The 20711-nt window shown below is 45.2% G+C and overlaps 5 protein-coding genes across 5 annotated transcripts; 4 read left to right on the forward strand and 1 right to left on the reverse strand.

The window, feature by feature from the left end:
- Positions 1-2200: 2200 nt before the first annotated feature.
- AOL_s00079g429 (uncharacterized protein) lies at positions 2201-3542 on the forward strand (the record flags this gene model as incomplete). Its single annotated transcript, XM_011124304.1, has 3 exons — positions 2201-2342; positions 2409-2610; positions 2684-3542. The coding sequence occupies 3 exons, from the start codon at positions 2201-2203 to the stop codon at positions 3540-3542; spliced, it is 1203 nt and encodes a 400-aa protein (XP_011122606.1).
- Positions 3543-4180: 638 nt separating this feature from the next.
- On the forward strand, positions 4181-5263 carry AOL_s00079g430 (uncharacterized protein; the record flags this gene model as incomplete). The annotated part of the gene is made up of 1 exon (XM_011124305.1): positions 4181-5263. One exon carries the CDS (start codon positions 4181-4183, stop codon positions 5261-5263), a length of 1083 nt encoding a protein of 360 aa, XP_011122607.1.
- Positions 5264-7566: 2303 nt separating this feature from the next.
- On the forward strand, positions 7567-8439 carry AOL_s00079g431 (uncharacterized protein; the record flags this gene model as incomplete). Its single annotated transcript, XM_011124306.1, has 1 exon — positions 7567-8439. The coding sequence occupies one exon, from the start codon at positions 7567-7569 to the stop codon at positions 8437-8439; it is 873 nt and encodes a 290-aa protein (XP_011122608.1).
- A 2407-nt stretch (positions 8440-10846) lies between these two features.
- On the forward strand, positions 10847-12315 carry AOL_s00079g432 (uncharacterized protein; the record flags this gene model as incomplete). Its single annotated transcript, XM_011124307.1, has 5 exons — positions 10847-10892; positions 11034-11542; positions 11612-11832; positions 11916-12150; positions 12217-12315. The coding sequence occupies 5 exons, from the start codon at positions 10847-10849 to the stop codon at positions 12313-12315; spliced, it is 1110 nt and encodes a 369-aa protein (XP_011122609.1).
- Positions 12316-13166: 851 nt separating this feature from the next.
- On the reverse strand, positions 13167-14695 carry AOL_s00079g433 (uncharacterized protein; the record flags this gene model as incomplete). Its single annotated transcript, XM_011124308.1, has 5 exons — positions 13167-13574; positions 13646-13734; positions 13788-13884; positions 13950-14300; positions 14366-14695. The coding sequence occupies 5 exons, from the start codon at positions 14693-14695 to the stop codon at positions 13167-13169; spliced, it is 1275 nt and encodes a 424-aa protein (XP_011122610.1).
- Positions 14696-20711: the final 6016 nt, after the last annotated feature.

Below are 20711 nucleotides of genomic sequence, written 5' to 3' on the forward strand. Positions count from 1 at the left end.
AAAAAGTACAATCCGCCTCTAGTCTCGAGGCTGAACCCGCCTTCATTCCTCATGCCGTGTACATGCATGCACCGTAATGCACATACATTAATATGTGTTGTATCGTGCATTTTAAGATTCCAGTTCTTCGTCGAAACCAAGGATTTTAGCAGAGATTTGTCCGTCGGCTAGGATTACAGTCGTGCATAGACTATGGTAGAACAAAAGTTTTGTTTGTTGGGTGGACCCTCAACGAGAAGTGAGGGGGGGTTGAGGGTTGACCTTGAGACGATTATGTCATGGAATTCGAGCCCCCACGTAGACTTGCTATCAGCGTCGGACTTTACATTATTAGGAACCGGAGAGACTCGAAACTTATATAAGGAGAGTAAATCGTTGGTCAGCCTTATGATTTGTCTTCTCTATCGACAGTATCCATCCTCAATTTATTTGTTCTACCTTCCAATATTAATAGCGCTCATTCTTCGGTGGGTAAGAAAATTATGGTCCCAAAAGTTCTTCTTGGCCTCGCCCTTGCGGTTGTAGTGAATGCGCAAGCTGGAGCGCGAGCCCCAAAATGGGGTCAATGTGGTGGCCTCGGGTTCTTGGGGCCTACAATCTGTGTATCAGGAACTACTTGTAACCTTGTCAACGCCTGTAAGCTCTAAAATCCTGTCGATATATCAGGAAAAATAGTACTACTAAACTCTCGGAATATATTATTCCCAATACCTTTAATGCGGTATAGCTGAAGAGTCTAGCGATGGGACAAAGCCTTTCCCAGATGGGCCTACAGTGTAATACGCCCCCACCCCAGGTTGCCCAATAGAACGGCTGGACGATAAAATAGCAAGGACGACGATGATAACTACCACCTAGGCTAACGCTTAGTCCCATATATACGTATTGCATTACAAAGACGGCCCAGATGGTGGATGCGGAGTCTCAAGATTTCAGCATTTTATATCGTTTGTTTGGAATTGTTTATCAATTTATCTTTCGCTACCTTCGTGCCTCGAGCCCATACACTTAGAATATAAGACTAGGATTTGGGGACACTTGTAGTCAACCGGCGTTTGGTAATGGTAAAGAGACTGGATTTGAGGCTGCTTTAACTACAACCTGTTTGTCAGATTTGATGACTACTCTCCATGTTAAACTTGAAAAATATTTGTGCTCACCAGAAAACCAAGACGGGATTAGCGATTATAAAATTGTATATGGGAGGCTGCGTTAGCCCATCTTGTAGATAGACCAAGGGACTTTGATCAGTGTACAAAAGATTCGACATCAATCTTAAATTCACCAATGGATGTCATCGATCATAAACCCGGCATCCACAATATTTCAACCGCCTGCTGAGTAGCAACATCTTCTATTCGGCCCTGATCCTGCAGAAATCATAATGCCTTCCGTGCCTGGATATCTATTCTCCATCGGAAAATTTCGTTCTGTTTTTCTCACAACAACTCGAACTCATCAAGTCCCACCAACAGCAGAGCTTGGCTATTCTTTATCCCTGACAAATCCCTGCAGCTCACTATTCCTCATTAGGCCATTAGAGTCGGTACTGGGCCAATCACCACAACCGCTGAACCAGGATACCTTCGACACCGACGAATTTCAAACGCGTGGGGCACACCCAGCGATCTTCGGTCCGTTTTCCCCGCATAGGGGTACCGAATGCTAACCTTTTGACAAGACCAAACGATCTAATACCGCCAAGCGACAAAAACCATAATTATGGATACTGTATTCTTGTATTGCGTATGTTAAGGCCCCACACCCCTTGCTATTAAACCATGGATTTCAGGATCGAGATTTGTCCGTCTACTGGGGTTGTGAAATCCGGTAACGATTATGAGTGGTGGAAATTTTGGGAATTTTTCATGTGAGAGAGTTTTGGCAAAAGCTTCGTTTGTTGGTGGTCAAGGGGCGGTACGGTGATTGGAACCATGGGAAGTAAACGGGGAGCGGAGGGGTACGGTTAACTTGAGCTTGAGACAATTACGTCGCGGGGTTTCGCAAATCCGAACTTTCATCTGATTGATTCTATAAAGTTTATATCAGGAGAAATTGGAAAGATTCAAAACCTATATAAGGAGAGCAGGTCTTTGGCCTGTGTAATAGTTTTATCTGTCTATATCGATATCTTCACTTCGCTTGTTATTGCTTTTGTAGTGTCGCTAATTCTTCAGTGAAGAAAACAATTAATACAATAATGGTTACAAAGGTTCTTTTCGGCCTCGCCATTGCTGCGGCAGTTAATGCGCAAGCCCAGCCGTATGCTCAGTGCGGTGGTTCAGGATTCACGGGTTCTACCACTTGCGTCTCAGGATGGACCTGTGTTTATTCCAGTGAATGTGAGTTCTAGCAATCCTCTTGATATCTTGAAAGTGAAGAATAGTATTAATAGATGCTTTGAGTAGGGTACTCTCAATGCCTTCAGTCGACCGGCACGACTGCTACGACCAAGACAACAACAAAGTCGACTACCACATCGACGAAGACCACCGCTGCTGTTACCACTATCAAGACCACTACTACCAAGGCTAGCACTACACTTGCTACTTCGACGACTAAGACGGCATCTCAGCCGGCAGCTAGTGGCTCCTGTATTGCTCAGTGCACGTATGTCAATACCTATCTAGTGTAATACTATAATATCAAAGATAACCCTGATCCTAACAATCCCTATGTACAGCGTTGGATACTGCACCCAAAATGGTGGAACCACCGGCGGCATCGGCGGCACCGTGACCACAGTCAGCACCCTCGACGCCCTCGTCTCTGCCCTTAACAACGATAACCCAAAGATCGTTTACATCTCCGGCACCATTTCCGGCAACCAACAAGTCGATGTCGGTTCTAACACCCACGTAATCGGAAAATCCGGCTCCCAATTGATCGGCGTTGGTCTCCGAGCCTGGCGTCGCAAGAACATCGTCTTTTCAAACCTTAAGATCTCAAAATGTCTTGCTCCGATTGATAACATCATCATTCAAGAGACTACAAACGTCCTTGTTGACCATTGTGATCTTTCATCCGACCAGGATCATGATAAAGACTACTACGACGGAGCACTAGACATGTCTCACGCTACTGACTTCGTCACCGTTTCAAACACTTTTATCCATGACCACTACAAATGCTCCTTAATCGGCCACTCCGACAACAACGCCGCCGAAGACACCGGCCACCTACGCGTAACCTACCTCCGCAACCGTTGGTCAAACTGTAACTCTCGACAACCCTCTGTTCGATTCGGAACAGTCCATGTGGTTAATAACTACTTTGAAAACTCGTCGTTGGGATATACATCCCGTATGGGAGCTCAGATGCTGGTGGAATATTCTAAGTGGGTTAATGTTGCATCTATTGATTATGAGGAGTCCAAGACTACGGGGTATGTGGTTACTAGAGGAAATGATTATGGAACCGGAAAGACACCGATTTTGCCAGTGGGGACTTTGAGTAGTGTGCCATATTCTTATACCACTTTGGCGGTTGGGGATGTGGATTCTTACACTTCGGCTAATGCCGGGCAGAAGTTGAGCTGCTAAATCATTGATATTTTACTTAGCCGAGTTCGCGAAATAGGAGGAAATAAATTAATTAGATGTATATATCTATTATAGCCAGGCGTGTGAATCTGTATATATTTGCTTTGATAGATGGAAATATATAAACTATTATCTCATTCAACTACGGTATTTGTTACAATGTTATATGCTCTAGATCCACATGCACATGAGTCGCCAATAGTTGAACTCTTTCGAAGATTTCCCGAGTATATATACAGCGATATCGAGCTATGGTATACCAGGAGATATGTTCAAGGCTCTGGGAAATCATTATTTGGCATGGCAAGAGCTTGACAGCTAAGACATCTGATTGAACGGCTCTAGTCTCGTGTGTGTACTCTCCTGGATATATGTATTTTACAAGGAGGAGTTTCCAGATGAGGTCACACAATATCCAACAGGGAAGATGTGTTGTTGTAGACACTTGTAATGACGACGGTGCCCCGTTGCTATCGTAGACATGACTGTAAACATTCATCTTTCCACTAACAGCACTCGCACGCACATACACAACGTTACACGCACTACTATCTTCACCGTTGACAACGTCACGTCCCAACGGGATCCCTAGAACCGAATCAAACAGAACCATAATGAAAGCCAAGCTAAACCCAAACATGTCTGGTCACAACCACCATCAACACGGGAGCCCCGAAGGCTTAGAGAACAACTTCATTGATATGACCGATTGGACTGTCCGCGATGTCTCTCGTTGGATCGCCGAGATTGGACATGCTCAATACTGCAATAACTTCAAGGGCACGTATCTACTACTCTTCTCTGCCGTAAACGAGACTGTACTTGGTCTGGATCTCAAATCGGTCCCGGGGACGGAAGCTAATTTGATGGTGTTTACAGAACACGATATTAATGGCGAGTGTCTTCTCAAGATGACTCACCGTCTTCTTCGAGACATTGACGTCGAGTCTGTTGGTCATCGTATCAGCATCCTCAATGCCATCAACGATGCTCAGCTCCCACATTCTCCTCAGCACGACGAGTATGTCCCTCATACAGAAGCTACTTGCGTTCCAATTGCCCAATACCAAAACCTCGAATCAAGTTTCAAGAAATGCGAACAGCAAATCGAGGGTATTGGAAGGGAACTCAGAAGGTCCAAGGAGGAGGTCGCAGTTGCTTGGGAGCTTCTTGCCGAAGAAATCAATAGAGGAGCTGAAATCAAAACGGAATTGATCCGGGTCAAAAGGGTCTATCATCGTCTTTGTGAGGATAAAGGGATTGAAACTGAAAGTGGGTTTCTTGAATTTCTCCAATGGAGAGATGAGATGAGAAGAGATGTCAGGGACGCTGAAAAAGAGAATGGTCTCGCCGGAGATTCGGCCGGGCATCATGATGCTACTATTCAAGCCCAAGCCCAAGATGACCACCAACGTCCAACAAATATCTCTCGAGGTCGCGAAGAGTTTGAAACTTTCGATGAAAGGACCAGTACTCCCTTCCAGAAAGCTTCGGAAATGCTCGAGCGCACTCTCAAGGCTCTCAAAGTCGCAGACAACCACCAGGACTGGGACCTGTGGGTTCGATACGGAAACAGGCAGATCAGATTGAAACCTGATGATTTTCCGGTCAAAGTTTGTCGAGATTTTCGAAAGACCTACAAACCCGAAGAAGTTGTGATTCTAGCCAGGCACAAGAATGCCTGCAGGGGGTCTGGATATGCTGTTCAGACTGATGACTGATTCGTAGGCGCCGTAAAATGTGCCTCTATGGCGTCGGATTTTTTTGGTCTTTTTTCTTCTTGCGTCTATGTTAAAACTAGCTGCTGTGGCCACAGCATTTTAAATTTTTTTTTTTTTTGTTCATCCTTTTTATGTGTGAAATAATTATCAAAGATCTTGACGGAACGCTTCCATTGGCAAGTGGTTCGAGATCTATTCTTTGGGTTCTGGGTGCCGCGATTGATTGGGTACACCGAGGACCCACTTCAATTATTCGGAATATCCAATTCGTCTAAAGAATACAATAATATTTCCAATTCTAGCTAGCCAGAAATCTTCGCACTTTGCCGTAATCGGCAAAAGTTATTGAAGGGTACCGACGTTTACAGCTTTTACTCGTCAAATATTGATATCTTTCTTAGACCTCGAGCTCGTATGCACACATCCATTGTCCCTCTCATTTGTAAATGTTATTCTAGGACTTGGTGACTGCCTCGGTGCGTCTGGCTTCGAGACTATTCTAGGACTCACGGTGCTAATATGGATCTGGAGTGTTTGCTCAAGCTAGCAAGTTTGATGGTTATGTTTGAAGCCATATGCTGCTAGGCTCTCTAACCGACTTCAACGAACTCATTTTCCTAGCCCAACTAACTTAGCCAAACGATGTGTACAAGCATCGTTGAGGAGTCTTGCGACGAGACAAGTGTACTAACTAAATCCATTGTCAGGCTGCCAGCCCAGAATTGACAGTCCTCTAAACTTCAAAACCAGCCGTTTTCGTGAGAGCATCCATGAGCTCAAGCGCTCCCCCCAAATTACATAAGCGGCGGGCTCCTGAACTTCCTACCCATATCCCGCCTGGCCTGGCGTTTCAAACGGAAATCCCGCGATCTTGCATGAAGTTCGGAAACTTCCACCAGGTACACTCGCCATCGCTGTGGGAGAAAGAGTGCCTTGATCTTGGAAGAGAACCACGTTGGCTGTCACGAGTCTGGGCAGGGTTTTAGGCGCCGCACTTTTTTTCCACTCAGGCCGGCCGCATGAATATCGATGAGCTGGTCCCTTGCGTGTCCAACAAAATTCCGAGTTCCAGCCCGATCGACGGCTAAACTCGAAATGGAAACATCTTGGACAGCATTTTTTCAGACTTCAAGAAGTCAGTCAGGCAGGCATAGCGCTATCTCCCGTGACGATTCATGAGGAAGGGTGACTGGAATGGTCTGCTGGCCCTGACTGAACAGCAAACCAAAAACCCTTTCTCTGCGTTGGCTAGCATGGTGGCTTATGAAAGCCAAGCGTTCACCTCCATGCATGAACGATTGCATGATCGCCTCGTTCCGGGCGAACGAGCGATGAGGATTTTGAAGAAACTCAGACTTTCTCTGACACAAGGTTGCTGCGCCCGATGAACAGCAATGCTCATGCTATAGTTGCTAACCCAATAACCAACTAATAGGAACGGGCCCTTTCAACCACGGCCAGACACGACAGAATCGGTAGATGTTTGCCGAATCCCCACATGCAGGGCCACGATTCCCCCATGTCCAAAAAAAACCAACTGGAACCTCCCATGTTCACCGGTTTAGCGCTTTGAATCTTTGGTCATAGTCCGTGGCGAAGCATTTGTGGCGTATTGAGTTTTTGGAGAGTTATTATTGGTTTGACGTGTGGCGGGTTGCTCATGTCATCATGCATGTTCAGCTGAAAATATCGCCTCTGGATACTCGAAATGGTCTAGTCCGAGATGGAAAATGCTCGGAGATGCAAGAAAACTCGATCGAGTAATCCCGGTTCTTTGGTGTTTCCCCTCCTATTTTGGGAGGGCAAGATGCTCCGGACCTGCTGTACAACGAAGAGGCAGGCCCTAGAGGAATGGATCTGGCATGACAGCTGATGCGACGAAGTGTACGGTCCATACTCTGTACACTACATGGCCATGGCGAAAAAAATATTCTATGCATGCAACCATGTCAGCTAGCTCGGGTGCCGCAGTCGTAATGCAAGCTTGACGTCCAGCCGGCAGGCTTTTGCCTACACCTCGCTTGGTGTCGGTCTTGATTATCGATCTTAAAGATTTTCATTTATAAAGCCCATTTCGCCGCCGACTTGGACTAAGATTTTTTTTTGATTCCCCAGAGACATCTAAAGCTACAATATCGAGCTAAAGCTTTCAAGAAGGTTACTAGACATTTTAACCTCCCAAGCAAATACCGACTTCTCATTTGGAGAATTTTCCACATCCACTTCATATAGTTCTCTCCTCTTTATCACTAAACAAACATCAAGGGCTTCCCGGAGAATCCCAATAACTAAAATCTTCAAAAATGTCCAAATACGAAAAATCTACTCGATTCGACGAGCGTGAAGTCCGTGACTCCCGCAAAGACCGTCACGATCGTTCCGAGAAGGACCGTGATACTCGCCGCAGCCGTCGTCACAGATCTCCATCTTACGATTCATACTCAGACTCCGATGATTACTCCTCGGACTCCTCTCGCGGTCCATCCCCAAACCGTCGTCGCCCAACAAGACGTCATACATCTGCCGCACAACCAGCACATGCACATTCTGATGGCGAAGATAAAGGATACAGAAAATCACGCGGTCGCGACCGTCGAGGTCATGATTCGGACTACTATTCCGACCGATCCCTCAGCCGATCCCGATCACGGGAAAGAGTAAAGGGAAATATCGTAGAGGATCTACTTTCTGCTATCGGTGTGCTACAATCTAAACATAAAGACGACAGAAGCCACAGCCGATCCGCTGGAGCTAGCGGTCCAGAGGACGAAGCTAGAAAAAAGAAAACCCGTGAAGCTCTACAAGCTGCACTTACCGCTGCGGCTATGGAAGCTTTCAGGACAAGAAAAGATGGAAAAATTACACCTCAAAGACTTATGCAGATTGCTGGCGCAGCTATCGCAGCGGGTGGGTTGGACGTTTTGGTAGAAAAGGCCGGCAGCCTTGGGAATGGCAAGAGCAGTGGGGAGGGTGGTAGCATGAGGAGCCTTATCGAGTCCGTGGTTGGTGGTCTCGCGACCAGCAAGACTTTGGGTGGCAAGGGGGGCAAGCATGGTGCTCGAGGTGAGGAAAGTCTTGGAGCTAAGATTGGCTCTGGAGTCGTCAACATGGCGGCCAAACATTTGGCGAGAAGTTTGAGCCAGGGACCAACAAGGAGAAAGACTACAAGATATTAGAGGGATTAGATCAAGGCGGTATTTCTTATTTTCATGATAATTTTTAAGTTTTTTGTTTCTTTTTGATGTTAAATCTTTACGGTCGGTCGGTCGGTCGGGTTTTCACGGTTCATGAATTACTTGGTTCTGGGTTTACTTTCTATTCTGGGGATCTTTGCACGGTGTTCTTCTTCTTCACTTCTATGTTTCTATATTATTTTTCTTAATTCTTTCTCCCTCAGTCTACCAGATTTACAATTTCCCCTTTTCTTCTTTTTATTTATGAAATGCTTGAATTCGCTATGATTAGAGCACATCTATACTTTCTCTATAGCTAGAAAATCAGATATATAGATTGAAGAATTCAAATCAATACGAAGTTTGAATCGGTATCTGGATATATCGATTTAACCTCTTTCCAACTTCTCGGTCCCTTCCGGTTTCCCTTTTCTGAAACATTTTATCAAATGAGCTATTAAATAGCTCGTGCTAGTAACTACAGAGTAGCCTCGAGCTCGTATGTCTTGAACTGACTAGTTAGTTAACTAGTGGAGGATTCTAGATTCAACTAGTTATTGGTTTAGCAGTAGGCTTGGGAGCCTGGCAAACCTGCCTTGTGCCATTGGGAGCGTCGTAATCATCAGCTGCATTTTAGTTTTTTTTGAAATTTTTTCACTTGAACTTGAGAAACAAACCATTTTAGCAAGGTGTGCCGCAGAACTTTTGCCTCCATCAGAAGCCGCATATATAAAAAAGAGTTTTCGATCTTGGATGAATTCTTGGAAGTTGTCGATTGCATATTTTGGGAGGGTTTCTGGTTGCTCCGTGTTACCCAAACTGGGGAATGTGTTGCGGTTGCACTGGATTATCGTCATGTCGCCGCCATGACCAGGGAATGAGCATCGGATAGTTGATATTTTTTGCAATTGACTTTATGACAGGTCTTTTATGGTTTCTTAAGTTTCTGAGAGGTGTTACCATTACGTCTAATGCTTCTTTTGTGCCGTTTAGGGTATTTTAAGGGTCGAAATCTTGGTTCTGGAATTTATAATCTTGAAGGTATGTTGGAAAGGTTAATACAACGTCGAAGAACTTTGCCTTCGAATCGAGGTCTTGACGGAATGGAATGCATTAATGCAATGCAATGCAATATGGCGTCGACTCGACTCAGATGCGCATTATGGTCCTACATAACATAGATACGAACTCTGTACAACCCCAATCTGGTAATATATGCATATACGATGGTATTTTAGGACCATACATGTACATGTAGTATGGGACAAGACAAGATATTATGGTATTGGCATACCTGACATCAAGCAATTGACAATAGCCGGCTCCGAGCCTCGACTTCTAAAGCAAATTTACCGGTATTATATCTCTTGGAAAAACTACACAAACTCGACCCTGATTGAAGGCTGAGATTACCAGTCTACAAGCTTGGCCAGCCCACTGCCTCCGACGGAAGCAAGCAAGCTTTAACGACGGAGCCAAGCATCCCGGAATGAGTGTTAGATCATGAAACGGAATCCACTTCCTTCCAAAACGTTGACCCGCCAAAAGTTGTCAGTCCCCACACCGTCGCTCCGAATACCAATCTGAGCCCAAATACCAGGCTGGTTGGCTATATAAAGATACGTACTGCATAACATGTATGCGCATAAAGTCGATCGGACAATTACCAAGGCGGTATCTCTAGAAAGCTTGACGTATCTTAAAGATCTTGTGACTGTCTTGGCCCTTGCGTTCGAATTCCCATCCCTGGCCTTGCTTTTCTTCTACTGCGAGCTGGGATGGTGTTTTATGGGAAAGTCGGACCCGCCAAGGGGTTGAAACTACAGCCGGAATGACATCCGTCAAACAAAACATGGGGACATGGGGCCGATGGGGATCTCAATGCTTCTTTCGCGCGGACCGGATGCTCCGTGCTAAACCACTCAGGCGTTAAGAAACCTCATAATTGCAAAACAAACTATTGCGATTCCGCCATATTTTCTTCACCAGCCGCCTGAGGCACTGGTAACCCGGACTTCGTCTACCACCCCTGCTGTGAATAACCCCGTTGATCCCTTCTAATGTGATCGATGTTCTGGAGTTTTCCTTGAAGGCCTTTAATTTTGTTAACCAGATGGGTCGGGGTTACGGATTGATTAGCCGTCGAGATTTGCTGGGTGACGTTGGTTAACGAGTCAAGACTTTCTCTTTTGTTTCGATTAAGCTGTGGTCCATGCTTGATATAAAGCCTATTCCCGCTTCACCTCGACAAGACTTCCTTTTCTCAACAAGCATTCCCCAAGGTTTTCTTCTGCATTGTTGGCACGGTCTTTGTGAGACTTGGAAAAAAAAGCTTTCAATTGACTTTTTTTTTCTGTACATATATACACTTATTTTCTCAAATTTCGATATATTGGAACTGGATTTCAAAATGTTCAAGCTTGCTTTGGTTCAAGCCCTCGTTGGGTCCGCTTTGGGTAAGTTTTATATATTCTTTTCTCTATCTATGTTTATGTATATATGTATATAGATATATTGATATATCGATATACATCGAAATTGGTTGCAATTGCTTGAAATATTAAATGTCTGAAACTAACGTAACTTTTTTTAAAAAGCTGGCACTGTCATCTGGGATGGACGATTCAACGAATTCTCATCCAGCACAGATTTGAACAACTGGTCGTGGTCCAACCAAGTTGGTCCATACCAATACTACATCCACGGCAGCGCCGCAGTCACCCAATATGTCAATCTCTCTCCAAGCTACAAGAACCCTGCCGACACCGCCTCCAACCAGGGTGTCAAGATCTCTATCGACAAGACCGCCTACTGGAACGGGCAGAACATGAGACGTACCGAGTTGATCCCCCAGACATCCGCCGGAATCAACCAGGGACGCCTCTACTACCATTTCTCGGTCAAGAGGACCAATACCAATGCTCCACGTGCTGATCTTGAGCATCAAGTCAACTTCTTCGAGTCTCATTTCACGGAGTTGAAGTATGGTCTTCTCTCTGGTGCCTCTGGTTCCAGCGATCCTACTTTGAAGTGGTGTGTCTCCGGACAAACCAAGTGGAGCGTCACCTTCGATGCCGATGTTTGGCACAACGTTGCTTATGACATTGTATGTTCTCTCCACAAAAATTCTGGAGTTTAGGCCGCAGGATAGTAGATTGCTAACTTTGTATACCAGGACTTCTCTGCCAACCAAGTCTCTTTCTGGCACTCTACTGGTTCCGACCCACTCGTCCTCACTGCTGGTCCTTTCTCCGTCAGCACCTCCTCCAACGGCGCTGACTGGCACTTGGGTGTCCTCCGTCTCCCAATGAACTCTGATCTCCAGAGCTCCGACGTCGAGGACTGGTACTTCAGCGGTGTCTACGTCGAGTCTGGATCTTTGAACACTCAAATCGGGTATGTCTCCCTCCGGCCCAATATCTAAAAAAAGATTTATAAATTTAGTTAAATATAACTTCAAACTAACAATGAGACAAAAGATCCGGTGTCACCCCAACCACCACCCGCACCACCACCACTCCTGTCCGAACCACCACCACCAGCTCTACTACTACCCAGCGAACTACCACTGGAACCACTCTCAGCACAACCATCCGAACCACCACCACTACAAGCCCAACTACCACCGCACGAACCACCACCCCATCCACCACTCGCTCCACCGCCGTCGCCACCACCACAACCAGTGCCTCTGGATCTCCACCAGCCAACAAGGTAAACTTAACCATCTTGATTACTTTCCCTCATAGAATATAATACTAATCACAATCTAAAATATAGTGGGGACAATGCGGCGGTATCGGCTGGACTGGTGCCACCACTTGCGTCGATGGAAGCACCTGCCAGGCTCTTAACCCATACTACAGCCAGTGCTTGTAAATAATAAGGCTTGTGTGAGTTAGGACGGAGGAAAGGGTTGTATATAAGTTTTGTGGCGGAGTGAGTGGTTGTACATAGATATACCAGATATATATTTACATAGCGTTTTCAATATTACATTGTCTCGTTCTCTCATCTTATCATATGTTGCATTGCTTTAATATTGCAATCAGCTCTCTATAAATTCATCTGCATGTAGGATACGTAGCTGATTTTAGCTTTCTTTTGAGGGGTTTCATGTATCAGGGTCTTTATAACTTCATGATTAGCTAAGCTGTATGTCGTGGGAATCCTTGGTCATGTGACCATTTTCGACCTCAGAACTCACTGACCCGGGCGGGGGTTCAAATATTTGAACCCCCAAATTACACCCCCAGCTAGCCTCGAGACCCCAGCTGGCCAGATTTAAACCCCCACGCATGCTGATCACCACCAGCTGATCGATCGTTGCGTTGCATTGGCCACTGGTCTCGAGGCTACGTTGGCCACCGGCGTGATGCCTCACTGACCTGTGCACCCTTTCACGAGGTGTTTGTTCGATCCTTTTCCCAAATTGGTCAATTTCCGTTTTGGAGTGTTGGATTTCGTCATGACAACGCAATTTTATCGATCGCTTTCCTGATACGAGACCACCTTAGAGCCAGTCTCGTAACCAGAATTTTCAGTGTGTAATCCACATTAATGATTTGCTAAAATTCTGTATACCTAGCGAGTTACAGTTTTTGTATTATATTAAACATTATCTACAGTATTCGTACAAGATAAGGGTAAATCCAAATCATCCAGCTACCGTCCTCTAACCATTCTTCTTGATCAACTGGACTAAGCACTTCTGAGACAAACTTCTCCCTCTAATAATAGTAATAATCCCCACCAACCGGTTCTTCATAATAACTGTTCAATTCAACCCCATTCGACGCCAACAGATTAGGACTCTCATTCAAAGTGGTCTCATTCAAAACCCCCTGTTGAGCCAATCCAAGCATACGATCAACAACATCCTTAGCATCAGTCAAACCCCCAGCGGCTCGAAGGTAACAGATCAATCCGGCAACGTGTGGGGAAGCCATGGATGTACCGGTGAGAACTCTAACGGCAGTATCGTTTGCAATACCGGCTGATGTGATACCGGTACCTGGCGCGAAGAGGTTGACGGATGGACCCCAGTTTGAGTAGGAGCCGCGGACGTGGCCGCGGGAGACGGCGCCGACGGCTATGGAAGTGTTCGCCGAGGCTGGGGAGTACAGGGATGCTGAGACCTGCGGGGTGGGTTAGCAATGTCTTTTTTTTATAAAGTGGCTTTGGGTGTGACACTAGGGAAAGGTTTTACATTTTTGTTGCCGGCTGCAACGACTGAAAGGATACCCTTTTCGTAGGCGCTGTCGACCATGGCGTTGAAGGCCTTGCTAGTTTTTGTCGCTAGGTTTTGTTAGTTGGTTTGTTATATCAAATGGGGTTAGGAAATGGCTTACTCAAGCTCATGTTGATAACAGCAATGTTAGTACGGTTCTTCTCTAGAATATCCTGAACAGCCCAGTTGAATCCATCGAATATATTGATAGTCGAAGTCTATGAATCCCATTAGCTCAGGTCCGCTGTCGGAACACCTATATCTGTTGGGTTGAAAAACGAACCTTTCTCCCCTGGAACACCTTAACATTAACCAAATTCGCCTTCTTAGCAACACCATAGGTCTTCCCCGCCACCGTTCCAGAAACATGTGTTCCATGGCCCGAAGTATCGGTATTATTCAAGTGCTTCAAAGCGTTATACCCTAACTCCGCACGACCCTCGAATTCCTCGTGTGAGAAATTAATACCGCTGTCGATGATGTATGCGTACATTCCTTCACCGGCCGACGAGTCATAGTAGTAAGTCGAGGTATTTGAAGCTTGGTTCGAGAGCTCGGAGATACCCCAGGTTGCTTCGGATTGGGTTATTATTTCTGAGGTGTAGGCGTCTTGTTCTGGTTCGACGTAGGCGACCTTGGGGTAGTGTCTTTTGTTAGCGGTGTGCTAGTTATAGTATGTATGGGGGTCATGGAGTATACATCGTCATTCTCTTCGATTTCACGGAGAGTATCATCATCGAATGAGCCCGAGTAGGCTTTGAAGCGATTGATATCGAATGTCTTCTCCACACCTGAAATGTGGCGTTCAACGGGGAGACCATTCAATTGACGCTTTTGAAGGTTGCGGGCGTGGATTCTGGCTGCCCATTGTGTGTGTTTCTTCAATTGGTTTGTGTTGACAGTGTCCTTTAGGACGACTATGAATTTCTTATCGGAGGAGGAGCCGGTGGATGGTGACTGGGGAGTTGGGGCGGCAGAGATCAGAGGGAGGAGGGACCCTATAAGGAGGGATGCTGTGAGGAACTTCATTCTGCGGGATATTAAATTATAGTATTATATATATCTATTTAGTATATTCAAGATATTCTCGTAAGATAGATAGCTAGGTTAATTTGCTTGATGCTAGAATATTGAATAGAACCGTTTCAGCGGGTTGAATATAGACTTATATACTTGATTCTCGATGCTAGGAATACTACATGAAAGATACAATAGCCATTGATAGCTCCCCAGCTCTGTAGCTAGCATAGACGCTTAACGACTCTAAGATTACACATCAGCTGACCCCGTATCATTACAATTCAAGCGCTTTAGATTGTAATTTTATAACTATCGCCACAAAGCATGCTAACCCACGGTTCACAGTTGCCGAAACCGGCCTCTAGAACGTTACATTCACCGCTAGAGCCTCCATCCACAACCTGAATGCCAAGATATTTTCCAGGAACAAGTGGGGCCTGATAATCGAATTAGCTTAGCTAGTAGATAAACAACTTCTCTAAACAGTTTGTTTCTTCAAGCTGCTAGGAAGTTTAGAATTTGTAGTTCATGGGGTGGTGGAAAAATGGCATTGTGGAAGCCTGGGGTGGGTTCTGCAGATTTGGGGTCTTGCCCGTTTGGGATGGTGGGGCATTATGCGGTTCCGGGTTCTGAGAGGCAATGGTTGTTTCAGGTTTATGACGGTTTTGGGGATAAGATGGTGTTTGGAGATGGGGTGGAAGATCTATGGCTTTGAAGTACAGTAGATTCAAGTGATTTACTGCTCTGTATCGTATTTTCATGATAAAATATAAAATACGATATCGATAGGATGGTGGTTGATATCTTGATGGGAAAACTTTTGGTAGACAGTTGTGTGTTGTTCGTGCATCAATTGATCAAAGGTGATAATTATCGATAAGAGCTACGATAGTCTCGACGAGATCGATAGGTTCCAACAGATGCGCTATATAACTCATCTCTAAGATTGCAATCATTCAAACTAGATACCCAGAGTATATTTTTCCCTCTCCGGTAGTGAGCTGTGCAATCTAGGTGCTTCGTATAATTCTGTAGGTTTTTACGTTCAATTTATGCTGTTGACTCGTCGATACCCTACAAAACTATAGTTAGTACATATGTAGTGTCTGCCTTCAAAAATAGGAAGCCACAGAGGTAGGTTTTTCCTCCTAAACTTGACCGCATCTAAAAGGGGCACAACAAACGAGCTAGAATTAAGGGATTTGTGTATCCATCCTTTCAAAATCGAGGTGTTGTTGTATACACCGGCTTGCAGGCCGAGTATACCTGGATTCGAGGCTAGAGTATACCTTGGTTGTCTAGTTTATGAGATCAAGTATACCTTTGTCTCGTCGCCAGACTCCTCAACGCAGTTGAGGAGTATACCTACAGTTTGGTTACGGGAATCAGTATACCAAGGACGCAGGTAATTGAGGGCGGCCTTTAGGCTTGCCGGTGGCAGGCATTCGATTTAGCAGTAAACCCTGTACCTCAAAATTAGGGTCTGGTTTAACATTTCCAAAGCAATCAATAATGATCAATTGCGGAAGATACTACCATAGTTGTAGATAATAGAGGTAGGTCTATAGGGTAGGGTACATAATTGGGACTTGTAACCCGAAATCCAAAGAACAATTGCAATATTAATATATTGAATAGGAGTATAGACATAATGAGTAAGTCGCTCCCGACTAAAATATGCATAGCCGGGGAATCTATAATCCTGATCGAAAATTGTTCATATATGTCTGCAATGGCATCTAGATTCATGAGGGGTGCTTGGTGTCGTGCCGGCGTTGGTTCAAATGAATGTTGCCATTTATATGCCTCCAAAAGTCTATCTATAATATATCCTCCCCCAAGGCCCCAAGGCTGTTATGCATATAACCTTGTTCCGCCGCTAGACCTCGTAGTTGAGCCGAAGGAAGGTTATCTTTCCTTCCAAATAACAGTATTCTATATTTGCAAAAAAAAAAAAAAAAAAAATGAAAATGAAAATGAAAATGAAAAATGAAAAGGAAATAGGGAAAGTTATAATTATAAAGCTGAAATCCTTCGCAGGATTCGTACTCGTGTAATCATGCAACTGCCGACATTGTTGTCGTTCGTTCGGAATCCCATGTCTCCATGAGACGCTCATACCACTGCAGTTCTTCGATGGGATAAAATTGGCATAGATGCCTTACGATTTCTCCCTTTCGCTCGTGGTCGATACGCTTGAGGATCCATGCTCTGTTGCCCATTACTCGATCCCATATTTGTGGTGGTGTGTCATCTCGGGCACGTGGGAGAGGAAGGAGTGTGTGTTTGCAGGGCATTTCGATCGAAGTTTATGGCTACTGCAAATCGCTCTAGCTCGCCTATGAGAGTTTTTAGAGGTATGGAGAGGAAGGAACTGTCTTATTGATAGTTATTAGGAAATAAGGTGGTCAATCTAAATAAATACTATGAAAGAAATATATGGAGGTTTTGGGGAGATGTCCCTTTTCCAGGAAGCAGTTGTAGTATAAATGCGTCGATCGCAACTCGACCGAACGCGATTGTATGACCTAATCGTTCCCAAAGCGAACAGGTATGTAGTACAACTGTACAGATCTAGGAGTCATCCATCTGCTGGCACGAGCATTTAATTCGAACCTACCCGCCACCGATTCATTTCCTTCCCGTAGAGATACTGAAAACCTCGTCTCTCCCACCCGCCCATGACCCCAGGGTTTGTCTGCGCCAGCCAGGTTATCCGCCTCTTCCGCCGGATAACCTGGTCCCATACCGAGCGCGGTGTGTTGGATGCCGCATAGTCAAGGGGTGTGATGGAAGCCTTGCACGGCATTTCCCTTTTTTTCCCCTTTTCCTTTTGTGAGGCGAGGTATATAGATAGCTATCCGCTGTTTTTGTAGCAATCTTGGAGGAGAAATAGATCGAGCTAGAGGTTGAGGGAGCTCTGGAGGTTATTTGAAGTTCTTATTAATAATGTATTTAAGACGCGCTTGACGAAAACAAAAGGGAAACGATGACGATTTTTTTTTGTCTGTGAACACGCGGGTAGTCTAACCCGTTGCCGAAGGTTCGGTTTCTGCCGAGGGTTTCTCTCTATCGATAACTCGGCTGGCCAGCTGGCCAAAAAATACACAAGAAACTTTGTATCTGATGGCTTATCGCTTGTAACATTTCTGTTCCCTCCAGTCCCCCTTTATACTAGTGCGTTTGGCCATGTGTGGCCATGTATCGATACTCGGAGTTTTTGCAAAAGGTACGGCAAAACCCCAGGTGGCGTTCTCGATGATCTAGAAGATGATGCGGTTTGGGGACACTATCCCCGGCGATCGGCCATTGTAGGTACTGGGTTTCGAAGCGGTGACGGGCACGGGTGACCAAAGCCCATACTTTTCGATTTACTCGTTCAGAGAGAAAATCAAGTGGCGGCGGTATTGCAGAACAAGGCATCTTTGCTAGAGAAGTTTTTCTTTCAGGAATCTAGATTTCGAAGATCCTCGAAATCCGTGTTGTGAGGCTGGAAACTTTTTAAATTTGAAGGTGAGCTGGTCTGGAAGGATCGAATTTGGAGCGGGGGATTTGAGTAATCATATTATTCAGTTGATAGTTTTCGGAGTCAGCGCAGCCTAAGCTTACTGCCGGAAATTGGGCATTCATTATATTTTGGGCTTTGGAAGTTAAGCATGAATGGCGCAGGTATCAGATGCGGCTCTTCGACGCGCCAAGCTGGTGTGAATCGTGGGGACCCGAGAAACCAGAGCCGAACTTGGTACACCTCTCGGCTGTATTGGATAGGCTCATTTTGTGTCTCTTTCTTTTAGATTTTTTTTCTTCAAAAAATTGAAGAATATATATTGATATTGGAAGATTTTAAAAGTAGTTATGAGAAATAGAACAAGTGCGCGATCTCTTGATAGCTTCGGCGTCAGTATACCCGTATTGTCGGCCAGGGCTGATCCTGTACATGTACAGTCGGAAGATGAAGACTGTGGTGGGTATGCAAAGGTGATCAATTCGCCGTGATGAAATTTCGAAATCGAGATCGCCGGCGCCGCGGATGCTTTTCGGGCTATCGCCCCATACGAAACCGTACGGGATGAAGCCGCTTTGCAGGGCATTGGATTGATACCATAGTGGGTTCCGGATGGGCAGAGATACTCGCCATCTAATGGTCTAGCCTTGTGTGGGCTGACTGTCGTTGCCTCTATCGAATTTAAATGCTATCCTTGTTTTTTTGCCTTTATTTTGCCGGGGCTTCTCGCACCAGCAGGTGTTAACTAATCGAAGTCTGAAAATAGTTCTGCAGCGCGCCTCCGTTTAATTCCCCTCACCAGGCGCGTATAGATGGCTCTTAACCTGGGCTCTGTTGGCCGGTACTTCTCTTGTATCTCGATGAAGTCGTTCCAGACTTCCCCTGGCGTATTATCGCCGACAAAAGACAGGGGCACGGTAGTCGCTTTACAAGGCATCTCGAAATGACATGTAGATGATAAATACGAAAAAAGTTGTGGAAAGAGGGAGCAAATGGTTGAAGTTGGCGTTTGAAGGGTCAGCGCATGTGCGGGGAAGGGCATTACTGCCTTGATAATATCGGCTATCGTGGCTATATTGAGCTACTATATTGCGTACATCAAAACCCCCACTAGCTGAGAAACTTGAAACTCAATTTTCTTGCCTAAGACGTCTTAGATGGCTCTCGTAGCCGCGCATGTACGAATAATACAAGCGTTCGAGCCATATCTCGATGCTTCTTAATCGTATCCGCTCTGATGGCCGGACAAGCCCCTTGTGTTTTTTCCGGAAAATTCGGCCTCATATAGACTTGGGGTGTCGTCGGAGATGCCTTCGATGGGGCCTAAGGTAGCTTTGCACGGCATCATGTCAGTGCTAGTTTGGCCTGGCCAATACCCAATTTATAACGCAGGATTCTTTTTTTCATCCGAGAGTGGCATGTGCAATATAATTTATGGTTGAAAACTTCTAATTCGACGGCGTCGGTAGTAATGCTGGGCCATAAGCCCGCGATACAGGAAGTGAAGTCTGGTTTCGCATTCCCGTCGCCCCGCGGGCGTTTGTGATTGATCGGCTGCGAGATTATGTTTCCTCCGAAGAAGTTCGTCCCAAATGTATTTTGGGGTGTATACTTTATCAGGTATGAATTCTAGTATAGGACTGATGGAAGCCTTGCACGGCATTTAAGATGATCTGAATACGGGCACTGGAGGGGGTTTCTATGTTATACGTGGTCGCATGAAGAGAATATATACCGTGACGTATTAATATTTATAGGAGGCTCAAATAGGCTAATTCTAGTTTAGTATACGAGATAAAAATAGGCCTAGTTGCTGCAAGCCGTATCAAGACTACCGTATTGATTATGTCTGCACACATGTGTTGAGGAAGGTCGCTAGATATTTTGGGTATAGATATATGCCTATCCCGTTCCCAGACGTTACAAAGGGAGGCATCACTTTTTTTTGGATGCCTGCTAAAAGGTTTTTGTGGAATGCAATGGATGGCATGGCTAATCTAAGTATTAGTAATATATTGCAAATTTCAATTGAGCTTACATATTTGGAGAGAAAAGTATGTTGTAGTCGAGTATACATGCCTCGAGGCTAGACGGCTTGGTACTGTGAGGCGCCCCTCTACGAACCCCTGAGGCTATAGAAGTAACAAGATTAATACATCACACCCTACGTCTTGCAGACTAGTCTTTAAATTCTTTGGTAGGTATCTGGGGCTTTTTCATCTATTATATTAAGATATTTTCAATATCGTCGGCACCGTATAAAATCTGTTTATAATCCCGCGAGGAGTATAATACCGCGGATAGAGCTCTGATCAACCCTTCTATTGATAGGGTTTAGCACGCGAGAGTTAGATGGCACTCTAGGAAATCTTTGCCGCAATTAATACGTATAGGGAGGGCAAACGTGTCGACATGTCCACCGCTTGCCTCATCGATATTGTGAACACAGAATCGAATGCTGCACGGGTTCAGATCTCTCGGCATCTAAATACGACTTTCACAGCTGGGAGGACTCGAAAT

Source organism: Orbilia oligospora (assembly GCF_000225545.1).
Source record: "Orbilia oligospora ATCC 24927 unplaced genomic scaffold scaffold00079, whole genome shotgun sequence".
Classification (NCBI taxonomy): domain Eukaryota; kingdom Fungi; phylum Ascomycota; class Orbiliomycetes; order Orbiliales; family Orbiliaceae; genus Orbilia; species Orbilia oligospora.